The sequence below is a fragment of the Arachis ipaensis genome, chromosome B6 (genome assembly GCF_059453495.1).
Source record: "Arachis ipaensis isolate K30076 ecotype BB chromosome B6, ASM5945349v1, whole genome shotgun sequence".
Taxonomy (NCBI): Eukaryota; Viridiplantae; Streptophyta; class Magnoliopsida; order Fabales; family Fabaceae; genus Arachis; species Arachis ipaensis.
In genome coordinates, this window is record NC_142441.1 from 130,795,295 (window position 1) to 130,814,206 (window position 18,912).

Sequence of the window (18,912 nt, forward strand, 5' to 3'; positions counted from 1 at the left end):
TTTTCAATATCAATTTTAGGCTACCCAGATCCAGTTTCATTACCGATTTCTTGTCAAATTACAGATACAAAAATTCACTCACATAATTAATCACCAACCTACAAAACCAAACTCATTAACACAGACTCTGTCCAGTCACAGCATCAGATTTTCATTAACACAATACAACTCAAATTACAAAACTCAATTTCATTCAGGTGCAGGTACAATTTCATTAAACCATAAACACATCCTAACTAAAAACGCCCTATTTTTTCCCCTGATTTCATCAAGCATATTTCAGAGGCATCACACAAGGTAGCCCCTGCTTCTGATTCAACCAAATCTGCAACTAGAAAAAAAAACAACCAATCCAACCAACCATGCCCCACAATGCAGTAATCTTCAACTTCCACTCAATGTCCCTCACTTTTGCTTTTAGGGCTACAACTTTCCTCTTCAACCTTCCAACCTGTGGATCTTCACTTTCAGCTTCTGAGTCTGCCCAACGGAAGAACTGACCCTCTTCTTTAATCTACAGGATCCCACCATAGTCAGTCATCAGAAACAAAATATTACCATCCATCAAGAACAAAAATTAAAAAAAACGTACCTCATAGTAGACACAGTCCCAAAATCGCTGTCCAAAGTTGTTCTTCTCGAAATTTGTAGCACGGGTCTCTCACCATACCTACAGAGAAGCTCCCTCTTCTGTGCAGACGATTGACTACGAGACGACCTTGAGCTCTCCGAAGCCATGGCTCCACCGCAACTTCTAAAACCTAGCAAACACTCAATTATTTTGGTTGGAGGTGAGATTTTGATTTAATCCCACCCTCTCCAACCAATTATAAAAAAAAATTAATTTTTTAATCATTAAAGGCATCAACTACCGGTAACAACCTAAAGGGTAAAAGTGTCTGAAAATTTTGTTTAATGAAAGGATGGATGATTTTAAAGTGTTTCTTAGCGTTGAGGATGATTTTAATAACAAAAAAAGATAGGGGACGAATTTGATTTTTGCCCCAAACTTCAAGGACGAAAAAAAATACTTAACCCAAAATTTTATTATGTTAAGACCTCTTCTTAACTTTCTAAAAATAAGAATATTTTTGTTAAGAACAAAGCTCTACATTCAAGCAAAATTTTTATCCAAGTTGTTATAACAACTTTTCAAATCACGCACTCCTTCTCCGTTTCTTTCTCCTTCTCCTTCTCCTTCTCCTCCTCCTCGTATTTCTTCTTCTTCTTTCAAATTCGTGTAGGTTCTTCTTCTCCTCCTCCTTCTTCTTCTTCCAACGAAGCACACACAGACTTCTTCTTCCAAATTTGCACACGCAAGTTTTTCTTCTTTCCTTCTTCTTCTCCTTCTCTTTCTTCTCCTCCTCTTAGAGATTATTAATTCAATTCAATTCAGAACACCTGCGTCCATTCAATTCAATTCATAATGAACCGAACATGTTATTAAGGTGAAACAATTGTATAGTACTAAATGAATAGAACATTATCCATTATATAAAATCAAATTCAAAACACCTCTCTGTATAATGAACCGAATACGTTATTAAGGTGAAATAATTGTATAGTACTAAATGAACGGAACATTATCCATTATATAAAATCAAATTCAAAACACCTGTGTCTACAATTTAGAGATTATCAATTCAATTCAATTCATAATGAACCGAACATGTTATTAAGGTGAAACAATTGTATACTACTAAATGAATGGAACATTATCCATTATATAAAATCAAATTCAAAATAGCTTTCTGCATAATGAACCGAACATGTTATTAAGGTGAAACAATTGTATAGTACTAAATGAACGGAACATTATCCATTATATAAAATCAAATTCAAAACAACTGTGTCTACAATTTAGAGATTATCAATTCAATTCAATTCAATTCAGAACACCTGCGTCCATTCAATTCAATTCAATTTAGCAATTGCATTCCATTCAATTCGATTGAAAAAATAATCTATTAGCAAAAATGTTGGTGTTATTGGTGATGACGATAACGAAAGAGGAGAAGAAGAAGAAGAAGAGAAGGAGGAGGAGAAGCAGAAGAAGAATCTGCGTGCGCGAAGAAGAAGAAGGAGGAGGAGGAGGAGGAGAAGGTATGCGTGAATTTGAAAGAAGAAGAAGATGACGTATGCGTGTATTTGAAAGAAGAAGAAGAAGAAGAAGAAGAAGCGCAGGGGAGAACAAGAAGAAGAAGAAGCGCGGGAGGATGAGAAGAAGAAAAAGTACGTGTAATGACGCTCTTTAAATGAGAGTAGTTTTTGTTGGTGTTAAACTTATTTGGATGAAAAAATAGTTAGATGTGTAGCAATTTTTGTTTATTAAATTTAAGATTCTCAATGTAATAAAAATTTTTTAGAAATTAAAGTATCCGACACAAAATTTTTTAGAGATCTATTTGTGTATATACTCTAGTTTATATTAAGTAAAGTATATCGCACTTAGGGGTGGAAACAGGCCAGGCCAGGCCAGGCTTTAGTCTTAACAGGCCAGGCCTGTAATAGAGTATATTGGCCTTAGCCTGGCCTGTAGCCTGATATAGGCTTTTTAATGAGTATTGAGCCTGGCCTGTTGTTAAATCTGGCTTGGCCTGAAGCCTGTTAATAGGCCTGTTTTTTTTTTTTTTTAATAATAATTAAATTTAAGATATAATTTAATTTTTAAAATTATAAAATATAAAATAATAAATTTATGAATAATAGTGATACAAAATAAAGACAAAATATCAATAAATAACTACTATTAATTAAAAAAAGATAATATATATAAATATATTCCCACTTGACTACTTCCAAAATATGTAACATATCAAAATAAAAGAGTTCATCAATATCAAGAGTTGTAACAAACCAACTAAACATAACATCAAATAAAAGCTAATAACTATTTAAATCAAAATACAGTAAAGGAAATGTTGGCCAATTAATCGATTAACCCTCTAAGCTTGCAAGTGATTTAATCTTCATGTTCCAACACCTTGAAAAAAAAAGCAAACATACACATATCATTAGATTTTTAAATAATATAAATGCAACAAATACTTAGTCATATATCATGAAAATTCAACTTTATTGTTCTAACTACTCACATCATACCAATATCAATGTTTTCACATTTAAAAAGAGAAAATATTTTCTATAACATAGATACTTAGTCAAAAAGAGAAATATTAGAAAGTTGATTTTTACCTTTGGTTTTTTCTTCAAACCATACTTGTTTCGAAGCCAATCTCCTCCACAAATGAGAGCTTCAATGGACTCTTGATTTAGTCGAGAACGATATTCATCAATAACTCTTCCTCCAGCACTAAATGAAGACTCTGAAGCCACGGTTGAGACAGGAATTGCTAGTATGTCCGCTGCCATTTTAGATAAAACCTTGAATTTCAAGCTATTATTTTTCCACCACTCCAAAACACTAAAAGACTTAGAATTGCCTTCAGTAATGTAAGCACTCTCATCAAGATAAACTTCTAATTCTGATTTTGTTGGATGAATGGCTTCTTTTTCTCGAACCATATTCAACATTTCATCAATTCCACTAATTTCAGAACTAACCACGTTAGAAGAAGCAACTAGACTATTAGTGTTAACTCCACTTATTATTGTCTCATCATGACACTTTTCAGCATATTCATCATACATTTCTTGCAATGTATTCTTCACTTTTTCAACATTTTCAGCAGCCACATGTTCAGGTTTGTAAATTAAAGGAAAACAGAATTTAATAACATGTAATTTGCACCTAGGATCCAAAACACAAGCAAGAGACATTACCATATTGCATTCTCCCCAATATTTGTCAAACTTTTCTTTCATTGAGGTTGCCATTTCTCTCATGAAGGAATCTCTATCTTCAATAGCATCATCAATTACTTGTTTCACTCTCCAAACTTCAGGAAGGTACAAGTTTGCAGTAGGATACTCACTACCAGAAATGACATGAGTAGCAAGATTAAAAACTTTTAAAAGTTTGCAAATCTTCTCAACTTTCCTCCAATCCTCTGATGATGGTTCGTAATTGTAGTGAGGTTCTCTTTCCTTATACACAGGAAACACAGATTTAAACTTCAAAGCCACAGATAACATGTTGTAAGTAGAATTCCATCTTGTGGGACAATCAATGATGAGTTTTTTCTCCTTCAAACGCTTGTTTTCAGCAATCTCAACAAATGTTTTAAATCTTGAATCATTAAAATTGACATACTTGACACTCTCACGAACTTTATGAATAATATCTTTAATTTTACCTAGCCCATCTTGTACCAACAAATTCAGAATGTGTGCACAGTACCTAACATGAAACAAACTACCACCAACAGGTAATGAGTTGTTATCTGAAATAGTATCCTTAAGAGCCCTTAGACATGAATCATTATAGGAAGCATTGTCAACAGATACTGAGAAGACTTTGTTTTCAATTCCCCAAGTCTTCAAACACTTGAAAATAGCATCCGCAACATCAATGCCACGTCTAGGAGCAGGTACCTGAACAAAACTCAAAATCCTTTTTTGAAGATTCCATCCTGCATCAATAAAGTGACCTGTGATAACCATATATTCAACAATTTGATGGCTTGATCTCCACATGTCAGTTGTCAAACTTATCTTTCTAACACCTTGTAACAAAGCCTTCAGTTGTTTCTTTTCAGCCTCATATATTGCCAAGCAATCACTTCGAGCAGTTTTGCGAGAAATTTTATGAAATTCAGAATTGGCATATTGGAAGCCCCACATCCAAACTTCATCCTCAACAATGCTGAAAGGATGCTCATGAATCATAATTGCTGTAGCAATTATTTGTCTCATCTTCTCTTGAGAATATCTTGCACCTGGTGTCACAAAGGGATTAACACTTGAATTGGAAGGTTGAAATGGAATCAATGGTTGCTTCTTTTGTGCAACAACATGCAATCTCCTTTGTAAGCAACTACTAGAATGCCTCCATAAATGTGAAGTACTTGCTCCTTTTCCAGCGTAAGAAAACACTGATTTGCAATACTTGCAAATAGCTTTTGTACCTTCAGAACTTTCAACTTGATCAAAATCGTCCCAAATTGGTGAAGTCTTCTTCCTTTTTTTTGTAACAATAGTTTCATTACTACCATTTTCATCAGTGACTGGTTGATTTGTAATAGTTGTTGTGTGTGTTGGTGCAATGTCAGTATCTGTTGTTGCCATTGTTGGTACTGACGGATTAATTTCTTCCCCATTTAAAGAAATAGAATTTGCCAATGGATTACTTGGAGTTACATATTCAGCCATTTCTAAAGCTTATTGTAATACCTAAACAAAAATTAACAGACAACATTATCTCATGATTTTTTTTTGCTTTCATCATATCAATGGCATAAAGTAAGAATCTTTTAACGAAAAAAAGATAAAATTTTATGTTCAGAAAAGTAGAAGTAATATCACAACACAAACAAAAAAATCAAACTTAAAAGAAGATCTTTGACAGAATAAAATCCTAATTGATGAAAAATAATTAACATTATAACAATAAATATAAAAATAATAAAATAAAAAATAATGACATGAGAAAGAAGAAGAAGTGCTTACAGTCAAAAGAAGAGAAGATGAAGAGGATGATAGATTGGTAGCTGGTAGCTGGTAGGAGCGTGTAAAGTGGAGAAGAGAAAAGAAAATGACCGTGTTAATGTGTATTTCTTTATTAGTGTGGAGGGAAAGATTTTAGAATTATTTTATTTGATTGACTTTTGATATTCCAACATCAAAGATTAAAGATATTAAGAAAATAAAAATACACATATATAATTAAAGAGACAAATGGCTGAGTGGGTAAAGGTATTTTTATAAGCTAGAAGACCCAAGTTCAATTCCTTCCCATAGCATTTTTATTAGTAATATATATTTGCAGGCTCAGGCCGGCCTGACAGGCCCAACAGGCTATTTCAAAAGCCTAGGCCTGACCTTTTAAATAATATAGGCTTTTTTAATAGCCTGAGCCTGGGCCTATTTCCTATCAGGCCAGGCCAGGCTACAGGCCGCTTGGCCTATTTCCACCCCTAATCGCACTCTTTATTAACTAGACAAATTTTAACTTTCTATTTTCTTATGATTTATATGAATTATTAAAATTTAAAAGAGTAATATGCTAATCACATTAATTTTAAGCCAATGAGCTCAAATGGCATAATTTCTCCATACTCAATCAAAAAGGTTGTGGGTTCGAATTTTCTATCTTTGGTAAAAAAAAAAAAATCACATTAATTTTAAGCCTAATAGGGGCGCGATACATTAAATTCTGAAAAAATACTGCAAGAATGAAATTTCAAATCTTTTTGGGCCCTTAAAAAAAAAACGAGGTTCTCGCTGCGATTGCCGCCGAGGTTGGAGTTGAAGCAGTGGCACCAACAGGCAACAGCGACATCCACTTAAATGAAGACGATCTTGAGTTGACAAGGAAGAGAAACAAAGATGAGCGGGTCACGACTGTGCTCCTTGCTCGTCGAATTAGGGTTTGAAGATTCCGAATCGTTGGACCCTGACAGCTTCGAATGGCCGTTCCAGTACGAACAAACTCGCCCCGTCCTCCACTGGATCTGCTCCAGCCTCCGCCCCTCCAACATCCTCTCCCTCTCTGATCTCTCTCAGTATGAGCAATTCAAGAAAGAAGGGAAGCTTTTGGAGGTGAATTCGATACATTCTTTGAAAATTTTCATCATTGCATTGCTGAATTTGAAATGCCGTACTGAATCGTTGTTGTTGAATGTTGATCAACAGGGGGAAGATTTGGACTTTGCTTATGATAGCATTTTGGCCTTCTCTGACACCAGAGACAACCAGGAAGCCGTCTTTGGCGCCGCCGAAGAGGGATTGAAGGATATAAGGTTCTCTATTTCTATCCATTGCCATATGCGTTTCTGTGTTCATGTTTTGGTCAATTCATGGTTGCTGAAGCTAATTTTGATTGATTGCTAACTGCAAATTTAAGTTGTCTAAGTGTTGATGCTTCTCAAAGCCATTTTTGAGTGTATGATAAATGTTAGCAAGAAGCAAATTTGCATAAGTGATGGGCTATGAACTACTGACACAAAGTAAGCAAGGTTTTGTGTCGAACATGTGTAGTGTGCAATACTCAAAGACACCCACACATGTCATAGGTGCAATCATATTTGACCAATTATATTTTCCCTTTCAAGTTCATAGGCACTTCAAACATGAGTTAGATGTAGTGTCATTAGGATCCAAAACACCAGTATTATTTGTTTGAATATTGGTAGTAGTGAATAACTGAATATTGGTAATTTTACATCTATAAATGCTCGATTACCATATAAATTTTGAAACTTTATATATCTATATCGCATGTCTCTGTCTTGTCATTTAAAAAAAAATTGGTGAGTCTACCTGTCCGTATCTGTGTTTTGTCAAGTATCTGTGTCGATATCCATGCTTCGTAGGTCAGGGATGCTTTGGCAATATCTCTTTTCATAGTATATTTTGGGCAGATGATAAGGTTTTTCTTTTAGTTCTGAAAGTAACATCTCAAGTGCAACAGAAACTATTAGTTTGCACCCACTTTGCATCCAAATCAAATTCAGCCTAAGTGCGTGTTTGGGTTTCCGTTTACTCTTGACATAAATTCTAACTATTTTAACTTAATTTCACTATAAATGCAATAGGCACTACCAGTTACCCTTTTTTAGCTTATATTTTTCTTCAGGGAGGCAACTCTGGCATATAAAGCTGAAGCTTCAGATTTGCAAAGACAGCTAAGGCAACTGCAATCACAGTATGATTTGCTTACAAGCCAGGCATCAACTTTAACGCAAGGAAGACGGGCACGGGTTGCTGCAACATCTATTGTAAATGGACACCTTACAACAATAGATGATAACCTTTCAGTTAGAAATTTACAGGTGCTCCACCAAATTCTTTGATCTTAAATAATGTGTAGGATTAGGTAAACATGTATGTGTTTATCAATCTACAGATATGGATACTAATGCAATGTACAATATTAAATGCAAGAGGAAGACACTAAACAATCAGTACCAATGTACGACAAAACTAAGCAATAATTAGCTAGCCAATGAGTATGTAAAAGCCATATGAATAACATGTGCTTAATCCTAACAAATGTAATCAGGTGATTCCATGCTTTATGTTCCTGGCTTTTTCAGTTTTTTGAATGTTTGCAAGTAAAAGTTTTTTTTTGGTCTGGATAAGTTCTTTAGGGCTTGTTTGGGTGAGATTTTAAGAAAAGATTTTTTTTCGAGTTATCTTTTTTTAAAAGATCTTATAGAAAAATAAAAATAATTTAGCGTGTTTGGTAAATTTCTAGTAGTAAAAGTAGAAGCACTAGAAAAATAAAAAATATCTTTTTTTATCAACTTAATGGCACCCAAACAAGCACTTACTATAGATCATATGTATTACAGCAAGGCAATAGATTCAACAATATTTCTTAGCTGATGTGGGTGTCTATATTTCAGTTAAGTATTGTCTCAACTCTCATGGTGTTCTGTTTATGTGGTATTGCTTTATCATTTAGATGAATGCAGTTCTTGGAAGAATTGCTTCCACAGCACAAGAGTTGGCTTGTTATCATTCGGGAGATGGTAATGTTTGTCTTTTCCACTCTGAGCTTACTTCCTTGAGCTTCTCATTTTATAAAATTTAATTTTGTTTCCATTATCTGATCCAAGATAGGTGGGTGAAAGATCTTTTATGAAATAATAAAAAAGTGAACAAACTATTAATGAAGTAGATCTCTACAATATCATAACATATCAGAGGGAATTTCATCTAAAAGGGTCATGTGCAGAGGCTAAACATATATTCTTATACTACAAAGCATGCTAGTTTGAACATTTGTCATTGGAGGTGAAAGAAATATGCTCTGACCAAAAACACCCAATAGTGGCATATAATAAACTTGCTCTTTCCAAAGCATCCTTGCTGACCTACGGTTGGCAGCGTGAGCTCAAATATAGCACCCCGGGTTTAAGTTTTTGGTTTTGGTTATTGTGTTTTGTTACATGGACGAGCTTGACCAGCATCTGGTTTCCAAGTAGAATTCTATGTAGCAAAATGGTGTGATTTTAGCATGTATATAGCAAACTCCACTTAGTGGAATAAGCTTTGTTTATTGATGATGACTTGTGTAGTATATTGAAAATCATAACCCGCAAGCTCATATACATACTGAAAGTTAACATGTAATTATAGAGATTGCCAAGGAAAATGGAAGTTTATCATTTGAAACTTTTAAAGACTTTTAACAGATAAGGATTCCATTGGGGGACAAAAACAGAGGGTATATTTACAGAAAATGATAACATTATGCAACAAATTTTTTCTTTAAATGATTTAAAACAATATATCTTTATTTGATTTTATTTTCATGCAAGGTAAAATAGCAAACTGCTGGTTTCTTAGTTTTGTTTAAACTTTTAATACTGCATATGATGCTAAAACTTTAATACTGTGATTTCAGAAAGAATTAATTTTCATGATGTATGTTTGTCTCATACCCCACTATCACTTTTTTACTTGAAATTAGGACTTCACAATTTACTGGCAGTTCTCTCTTATTTTTTGTGTGTATTTATTTACTTTCAGACTCTTTATGCCATTGATATGGTTGATTCCATTCTTCTTAGTTCTGATAAGTTGAGATACGTTGAAGTGCAGAGGATGGTATATATTTGGCATACTCAGACTTCAATCAATACCTACTTGGAGACAAATCTTGTTTAGCTGAGCTAAATCAGTGGTTTGCTAAGCAACTGGAAACCGTATGTTGGCAGAATTCTTTCCTTCTTTATGTTTTCTTCTCATTCTGTTCTAACAAAAGACACTGCTCTTTTCCTTATTTAATATTTATTAAAATCTGAAGTATTGACTTTCTCTTGCTAGGGGGAGGGAGTAGTTTTTCATAATAGTTTTTCTTGCTGAGTTTTGCCTACTAATAAAACAATCTAGAAGTCTAGAATGGTGAAAGACAAAGAAGTTTATGAATGGACATTTAGAATAAACATATTCACTTCTTTACCTTTGTGTCAAATCTTGTCAGTCCTGAAGCTTACTTTTAGAATAGAACCTAGTATATACATGTTAGGTGTTCATACTCATGTAACATCATGTAACACATCCATCTTCTCAAGTGGTTCCTCCAAAAGAACAAATTTTATAAGATTCTTGTTGCAAACTGAACCACTACTGAAAATCCATTGATGGATACTTGAGAGCTTTGCTCTCTTCTCAAGATGTTTGTTACCTTTAAGGTATAGTGATATGATATAGTGGTATTTTACTTAATATTTCAAAGGATTCAGAGCTTGATGTTTGTCATGCAAGATGAACTTGTTAGATTAATGTCCTTTAACATTTTTATCTAGATTGGAAAATGAAATCTTGAACATGATAATTTATTCTTCTTGAACTCTTTCTGGTGTGGTTGATTGATCCATGTCGCCGAACTTATCTTATGGGACAAGATTATTTTTGGTTGTTCTTGTTGAGCTTTTTCTGTTTCTTATATTTTTTTATAAAGTGATGTTTGAACTTTCTGTTAGTTATATTTCTCTTTGGGTTTTAATGCCCTTTTATGTTTCTTATGTATTATCAGGGTCCATTCCGACTTGTTGCTGAGGAGGGAAAATCTAAATGCTCTTGGGTGAGTCTTGATGATATCTCAAATATATATGTCAGAGGTATACCAGTCTTTCACAACTTGCTATTACTTTTCCCCACTCCAAATTTAATTGGAACTCGTGTCTCCTTAGTAATAAGGACTTAAGTTTTTCTTATGTTCTTGTTGAAATTTTTATTCCACAAATATAAATATATTTTGTTGTATCTATAAAATAATGATTTTCTACATGATGATTCCAAAACCATTAAACATGTAATTTTCTTTGCTACATTGGTGAGTGGTGACAATAAGGTTCAAAACTTGGACCTCATACATATATTACTACCTAAATCTCTCACCACTAGACCAATCTCAGTGGATCCTTAAGCATATAACTGAACATGCTGTCTTCTTAGAAGTTCTTGCTTCTGGGCTCTGGCATTCTGTTACAACCCTCACACCTTATAGCTGCATTCCAACTTGTTGTAAACTTTTTTGTCACAAAAATCTGTACTGAACCACTCCCTGTAGTTCATGCAAAACGAATGCTCTCTGTATTTTGTTATGTATATTAAATTCAAGCATACTGTGGCATGCACACAGATATAGCATATATGTTCGCTTGAAATATCTTAACATTAACAAGAACTTCTAGTTACTATTCAGATTTGCCAATAGAATAAACGAATCATTTTCTTGCTTTGTGATTGAGCAGATTTGGAAAAATCACACCATCAACGTGTATCTGAGTTGCAACGGCTTCGATCAGTGTATGCTCTTTATCCTATAAGATTGCAACGATTACATGCTTCTGTTATGTGTGAGAAGTTGAAGTTCTACCCAGATCTACATGTAAAAGTCATGCCTACATTCATTGCCAGTTCGTTATACAAATTGTTCTGCTTTTGATGTTCTGGTGATGACTTGACATGAAATCTTGATTATCCTGCTTTTATTCCAATTTTGTCTTAGTACCATTTGAGTTCATATTTTGTGGGGTAGTTGATGTTTTTGGGTACTTTTTGATCCATTTAGACTGGATACTATTGCTAGTCTCTTTCTGAGGTTCTATTAAAAGTTTGACTGGTTATATTGTCTCTAACATATCACACAGATTTGGAATAAGTGAAAGGCAATGGGTGGAAGCACAAGTTGAAAATGCCAAGCAACAGGCTATTTTAATGACACTTAAATCTCAGGTTTCATCAGATGAAGCTCACATTCATCTTGATCTTCATTCTCTCAGGTATCCTCAACATGATTTATTTATTGGCAAGTTGATAAAAATAGGAGAAAAGTTTCTCGAGTTTCTGGTAGTTGCAGTGTTAGGACTCATTTGGCATGCTTGATAGGATAAGCATTGACAAGATAAAGCCCTAATAATATAAGGTTCGATTGACAATTGTATATTTCCTAACAAAATTTTAATTTTAATACTATACATATATCAAAGTCCAATCAAAATTTGATCTCGTCTTCCAACATATGGTCAAGTTATATTACTATTTTTATTGTATATAACTAAATTTGTATTAAATATTATTTATCCATGTAGCCGACCCCTCCTAGTGGGATATGCCTTTGTTGTTGTTGTTGTTGTTGTTGTTGTTTGTTTGTTTTTTGGAAAAATTATATTGACCTTCCCTGAGGTCTTTTTAATTACATTTACAACCTTTAAATGTCAATTACCTCCCCTTGCCCTTTAATGACAGGTAAAATGATTTTTTTTTTTTTTCACTAAAAACCACATGTCTTTCATGTGATTAGACTTGAATGGATGGATAGATAATGTTAGGACTGTATCTATCTGTAATGACTTTAAATTAACTATAGCTGAGTTATTTTCTAAATTTTGTGTTTTTTTTAATTGTTTATGTAATCATATCATCTGGTATAATGTTCAGGAGAAAGTATTCTGAATTGAAAGGAGAACTTTCGAATCTGTATAGCCGCGAGGAGAAATTGCTATCAGAGGTTGGTTGCTACATAGATTCCAAGGCTTGTTCTGCCTTCTAGCAAATATTGATATTGCCAATAGAAATCCTTGAACTTTTCTAAGATGCCACACCATTAGCATTTAGTAGTTTTTTTTATGTACTATTTGCATATTGAAGGCTCAATGTTTTCATTCATCCGGTATTTTGAAAATTTGTCCCTATTCTAGCTACATTTTAAGAACATAAATGTTAGTCAAGGCCTAGAAACTAATTTAGTGTTGTGCTACTGTTAGTGTTTCCAACTGCAGTTGAACACTACGATTCAAAAACATTCATTTGACATGCATTGTATTTCTCCTATTGAAGTTTTCTTTTTTATGCATGATGATTTTCACCAATTCAACCATATAATTATATCATATTATCTTGACAATCAAGCTTACCGGATTTGAAAAAGTTCGGCATCAATCAATATGTAATTCAATAGTCATAGTTGCTTGTATTTTTAAAATTATAATAAACGCAAAAGTAAATTGCTATGATGACATGTTAAATCAATTCCAAATTTTATAAAATTTTATTACATTAATATATATAGTGAGATGTTCGAATTAATAGTTGGATTGATGAAATTTATTGTGTATAAGAAGTTTTTCAACTATGTAAGGCAACAAAACAAGACTTACACAGGGTGAAATGGATCCTACTCTATTATAAATCCCCTGTATATTGGTAGTTTAATTCAGTTTTTATATGTATGTTGAATGATGTGTTTTTTATTCAGTTTCTAATGTATGTGACCTGCAATTTCAATTTTTAAAATTCATTGAGTTGTAATGTTCATTTCTGTCTTGTGACAAGTGTCCATGTTACTGTTTCATCGGCTGATACCATTCCCTGGAGTGTCAGGGAAAAAAAAAAAGAACACCCGGATTCCTTAAAGTTAAAAAGAAAAATGTTTTTCTGAAGAATCTCAACAATGTAACTGCACTGTAACTCCAATCGTTAAGTTAAAACAATGCCCAGTCAGGAATTTATCTGAATATTTATCGCTTCTTTGTGCACAAAATGTTTCACTATTTATAATTGTTTCTCTTTACATTTACACCCTTTTATCTAATTGCACCTTTTGCCCCTTTTAGACTATTCCAGATTTGTGCTGGGAGCTAGCTCAACTCCAAGACACATATGTTTTACAGGGTATTATGAACTTTTTACTCTGAAACTATACAGATCAAATAATTCACTTTTACTATCTTAGTCTTTACTTTTACATGACTCCTTGTTCAAATTTTCTATGATCCAATTTTTCTGCACTCTAGGTGATTATGATTTGAAGGTCATGCGCCAAGAGTACTACATTAACCGGCAGAAAACTGTAAGCTTAGCTCCTGATTGCTAATTTTGAATACTTCTTGTGTTTATGTCTTTCACTATTGGATGTATTTGTATTCATTTGTATTTACATGAGATTGTTCCCTAAACTATAAGTTATATGGCAGTTAGTCAAACATTATTTTGATGCACAAACCATTGGATTTGCATAATTCCACTAGGTGAGGTTGGCTAAATGGATTAAATGACACCATTGGTCTTCCTTTGTCTCTAGCCACTGTCTATCTTCCATCTAATCTATCCTCTTTCACTGGATGTTCTATCAATTCCTGGTCTTCTTCCAACATGTTTAAACCAGGTTGAGATTTCACTATGCTTTAAACAATAGGTGTTACTTCAACTTTCTCTCGCATATCTTTGTTCCTTATTCTATCCATGCGTGTATAATCGTTCTTCCAGATTTCGTTGATGCACTCATCTATGATCAAAATCTCATCATTCCTATACATACGCTCTTTCTTGATTTGCTTAATCCCATTTTTCTCTCTTAGCCGTCTTATACCTTTCCCAAATTTCCACATTTTTGTCACAAAGATTACTCTTTAAAGCATTCTCTCTTTACCTTGACTTTCTCTTGCACACGCTTGTGTCCCACCACCACAATTCTTTATCTCTTGTCCCAATATCTTGTTTGCCAACAGTTTCTTTGCCACTTTACTGATAACTTCTATCATCTCACCCCATATCTCTTTAGAACTTTCATGTCCTTCCCACCTTGCTTCTGTCTTTTGGAGTTTCTTTGTTTCTCACTTTTCATTTGCCACCACCTGATCGTTGGGTTCCTTTCTTGACGACTTATCTTCATCTTTCGCTGGGCACGGAAATCCATATCAAGCACCCTATATTGGGTGGTCAAACTCTTGAAATAATTTTGCAGTTACTAAGAAATTTTCGGTCTGATTTTCTAAGCAAAAAGAAATCTATTGGAGAACTTGTCATCCCAGTCTTATAAGGTGTTTATTTTGCTTGTCATACCCTACTCTCTGTGTTCACTATTCTAAATCCATGACCCCATGCTCATTTAAGTCTTCTCCCAAGAAAATCTTATTTTCTAATGTCTTGTATTAAACCTTCCATATTTTCCCAGAACCTTGTCTTGTGTTTCTTTTTTTTTCAAACCGACTTGTGGTGCATAGGTACTAATTTCATAAAAGACCTCCCATTCCACCACAAGTTTTAGTGGTGATGATCTGATTTCCTACTCTTTTAACATCTAGCACATCTTTCTTCTAGTGCGTATCAACGATAATGCCCACCTCATTTCTATTCTTCACCATCCTATATACCAAATTTTAAATCCTGAAGTGTCCAACTCTGTTACTTTTGCCCCCACCCATTTCGTTTCTTTTATGCACATAATGTTAATCTTTCTCCTTGTCATAGTTTTCACCATCTCGATAGATTTTCCTTTAAGTGTGGCTATAGAGCATGTTCCAAATTCCTCCATAATTCCACATAGGAAAAACAAAGATAAAAATCAATGGTACATATATGAACATGACAAGGTTGTGTTCATAGAGGATCAAAATTCTTCTGAGCACTCTCCTTCCTCCTTATTCCTGCAATTTACGTATTCCTCTCTTTTCACCTAATGGAAGGTGTTACAATTATCATTAAAGACAAATTTTTAATCTTTAACTTGATCGTGTATAACATTGTGCATAATTATATCTAACATTTGAACTTTTGTATATGTATCCAACCTTTCCTAAAGGGCGCTCAATTTTTGTGGCAGTTCATAAACCATCTTATAACTCTACTTGCCAGGCATCAGTTGTTAAAGATAGCCTGCCAATTAGAAAAGAAGAACATGCTTGGAGCCTATTCGCTACTAAAAGTCATAGAGTTAGAGTTGCAAGCCTATGTGTCTGCAACAGAGGGACGGGTGGTATGTATTCCTACAATTTACATTTCCTATGTTTTTTCATCTTTTATTTGCTTTATTTTTTCTGTTGAGCTGTTATTTGTTTACTTATCGTGTTGTTAACTGCAGTTTATTTGTTTTAGGTAATGGTATTTCCTTAATTTGGTTTGATTTCTCCTTTTTACTACATAACCTGTCTAAATGTTTGCTGATGCGTTCATCTGGAGATAATGCATGATATTTACGTTTCTTTTTAACATGTGCATTTGAAATTATGTGACGTGTTAGTATATCTTGTCTTTACTCAAAAATGATGAGGGCAGACAGGCAAACATTATGTTGTATCCTTGGTGAACTGCCTGTTGCAGTTGGTGATTAAAAAGAAAGAGTTGGAAAGTATTTTCATGATGTGATGTTAAGGAGTATGGATAATCTTTTTAATTTTTATAGTAGAAAAGAATTCTTTTGAGAGTTTGAGACTTGCATAGAAGTTCAGAAATAGAAAAATACTTTGTTCCAAACACTCTCTTAGTCAAATCTCTGAGAAAAGGTTGAGCTTAGCTTTGCTCCAAGTGATGCAAGCAACCAAATTTTTTCCTAAATTAAGTAGTGTGTCACAGAAATCTTAGGGATACAAGTATTCTTTATTTAGAAGTTTTGACCTCTCAAAACCGTGAATCTGACCCTCAAGAACTGGTCCATGAAGCTTGGACACACATACACCCAACATTCATCAAATAAGACTTTAGTACTTGGTAGTTTATGAAATAAAAGTACTTTTTCCCAGTCAGCATTGAACTTAATTAACCTAAATCTATATAGGGATATGGATTTGGTTAACTTGACATTTCCTATAATTTACATCAAATCCCAATAATCAATATCATATTATGGTGTACTGTTGAACTATTTTTACATTCAACTTCATTTTGGATTGTTTTGCAGTGTCGGTGTCTGGCCCTTATTCAAGCTGCATCAGATGTTCAAGAACAAGGGGGAGTACATGACAGTGATAATTTCTTGCATGCTATTAGAGACCTACTAAAAGTTTATTCAAGTGAGTATATTTTTTTTAGTGATCTATTCGTGTTATATTGGATTCGTTAGCCTTCTAATTTTATACGTTGTCATTGTCTAACTGTGTCATTTTCTTTTTTTCCCCAGATACTCAGGCTGCATTATCGACATATGTATCAGCACCAGGCATTGTCCAGCAGATATCAGCTCTCAATTCAGAGTTGATGACCCTTCAGTCAGACCTTGAGAATTCTCTTCCTGAAGACAGAAATAGGTGTATTAATGAACTGTAAGTATTTCTTTTATTTATTTATATATTTAAGAAAATGAATTATGCATGTGAAGGTTTCCTTTCAAGTTTTGATGCCTTTTGATTTAACAGAGAGACCTTTGTATGTTACTGTATCATTAGGATTTCTTAGGCCTCAGTTGACTAGTGCAGACAGCAGTATACTTAAGGATGCAAAAGCATAATCTTTCCATTTAGGGTTAGGATACATCGACACCATTATAAATAGAAGCTACCCAAATATTGTATTCCCATTCATATTAATAGTTGCTGAATGCTTAGTGTAATATATACACAAGCTTTTCTTTTTCCTCCCCCCTCCCCCCCCCCCCCCCCCCCAAATAATGGTTATGCGTTTCCCTTTAGTTCCCTATTTTTTGTTGTGATTATTATGTTGAATGTGAAGGAATTTTTGTTTTCATAATAGGTGCACCCTCATTCAAAGTTTGCAGCAACTGCTCTTCGCATCTTCAACAACAGCCCAGCCTATTCTAACCCCTCGGGTATGACTTTCAGATTTGACTGGATGCAGTCTTCATTTCGCTGTTGCCATATTACAATTAGTTGTCTTATCTGGATTTAGCTTCTCACATTTATGAATCATTGTATAAGTGGTTAATCTTATTGAACTAATCTTGAGATTTTGGATCAATAGTTTTTTCCAGTTCATCTGAGCTTTTCGCCTTACCTTTCGATCTGAAATTATTCCGCTTTGACATTTGTGATGTTGCATCAGCCATTAATGAAAGAGCTTGACGAAATGGAAAAGATGAATGGAAAGCTCTCGGCTGCTGTGGAGGAGGTCACACTCGAGCATGTCAAGAAGAATGAGGTAATGTGATTTATACACACTACAAACTACCTTTCTCTGCAATTTTTCATCTGTTGGTAATTTTCTTAACTTAATTCCTAGGGGTGTCAGATCCGATTCGCATATCCGCAGTGTTTATCCGAATCCAATCCGAAAATTGCGGATATTGATTCGATCCGCAAAGCTATCGGATTGGATCCGATCCAAACACTAATCGGATCGGATTGCGGATTTTGTGTGGATATCCGCATATCCGCAAAAAATAAAGAAATAAATAAGTAAATATTCTTTTTATGTTTTATTTCAACAAATAATTATCATATATGTTGTATTATTTTAATTTATTATTTAAAAAAATATGTTAATATTATAAGAGTAAACATATTTAAAAGAATAGAAAAAATGGATTTTATTGATATTTTTTTAATAAAAATAAGCTTTTAAAAATATGTGTTTTGCGGATATATCCGATATCCGATCCTCAAATGTGTGGATAAGATCGGATCGAAATTTTGGTCATATCCAATCCGTGTTCACTCCTATTAATTCCTGTTATGTTTAATAATAATAATAATAATAATAATAATAATAATAATAATAATAATAATAATAATAATAATAATGTCATTGAAACATTATGTGTTGAGTGGTATTGAACTCATTCTCACACATTGTGTTGACTAATTTGCACTAGATTGTGAAACATCATTCGCAAGAAAGTGGACTTCAAAGGAGAGTCTTCGTTGATTTCTTTTGCCACCCAGAGCGTTTGAAGAGCCAAGTCAGGGAACTGAATGCTACAATCAGAGCCTTACAAATAACTTAGGAAAAAAAATTAATGTAATTCTTGCTAACTAAACTATAAATGTATAATACATCGTGTTATTACAAAAAATATTGTCAAATATATTAAGAGTAATTTATACAGCTCTTTGGATATATTTCAAAAGTACCTAAAATTAGTATTACAAATAGTTCATTGTTATT

The 18,912-nt window shown here is 33.6% G+C and overlaps 2 protein-coding genes across 2 annotated transcripts; one reads left to right on the plus strand and one right to left on the minus strand.

Moving 5' to 3' along the window:
- Nucleotides 1-2,962: 2,962 nt before the first annotated feature.
- LOC107647317 (zinc finger BED domain-containing protein RICESLEEPER 2-like) lies at nucleotides 2,963-5,271 on the minus strand. The gene is made up of 2 exons (XM_088489642.1): nucleotides 3,196-5,271; nucleotides 2,963-2,983 (listed from the first exon to the last, which is right to left on the minus strand). The coding sequence occupies exons 1-2, from the start codon at nucleotides 5,269-5,271 to the stop codon at nucleotides 2,963-2,965; spliced, it is 2,097 nt and encodes a 698-aa protein (XP_088345768.1).
- A 767-nt stretch (nucleotides 5,272-6,038) lies between these two features.
- AUG3 (HAUS augmin-like complex subunit) lies at nucleotides 6,039-18,884 on the plus strand. Its single transcript, XM_016306585.3, has 18 exons — nucleotides 6,039-6,143; nucleotides 6,248-6,660; nucleotides 6,754-6,860; nucleotides 7,697-7,892; nucleotides 8,528-8,594; nucleotides 9,670-9,773; nucleotides 10,607-10,691; nucleotides 11,328-11,382; nucleotides 11,727-11,858; nucleotides 12,517-12,586; nucleotides 13,692-13,749; nucleotides 13,872-13,927; nucleotides 15,680-15,832; nucleotides 16,754-16,865; nucleotides 16,973-17,114; nucleotides 17,542-17,617; nucleotides 17,851-17,946; nucleotides 18,620-18,884. Exons 2-18 carry the CDS (start codon nucleotides 6,448-6,450, stop codon nucleotides 18,749-18,751), a joined length of 1,854 nt encoding a protein of 617 aa, XP_016162071.1. The 5' UTR covers nucleotides 6,039-6,143; nucleotides 6,248-6,447; the 3' UTR covers nucleotides 18,752-18,884.
- Nucleotides 18,885-18,912: the final 28 nt, after the last annotated feature.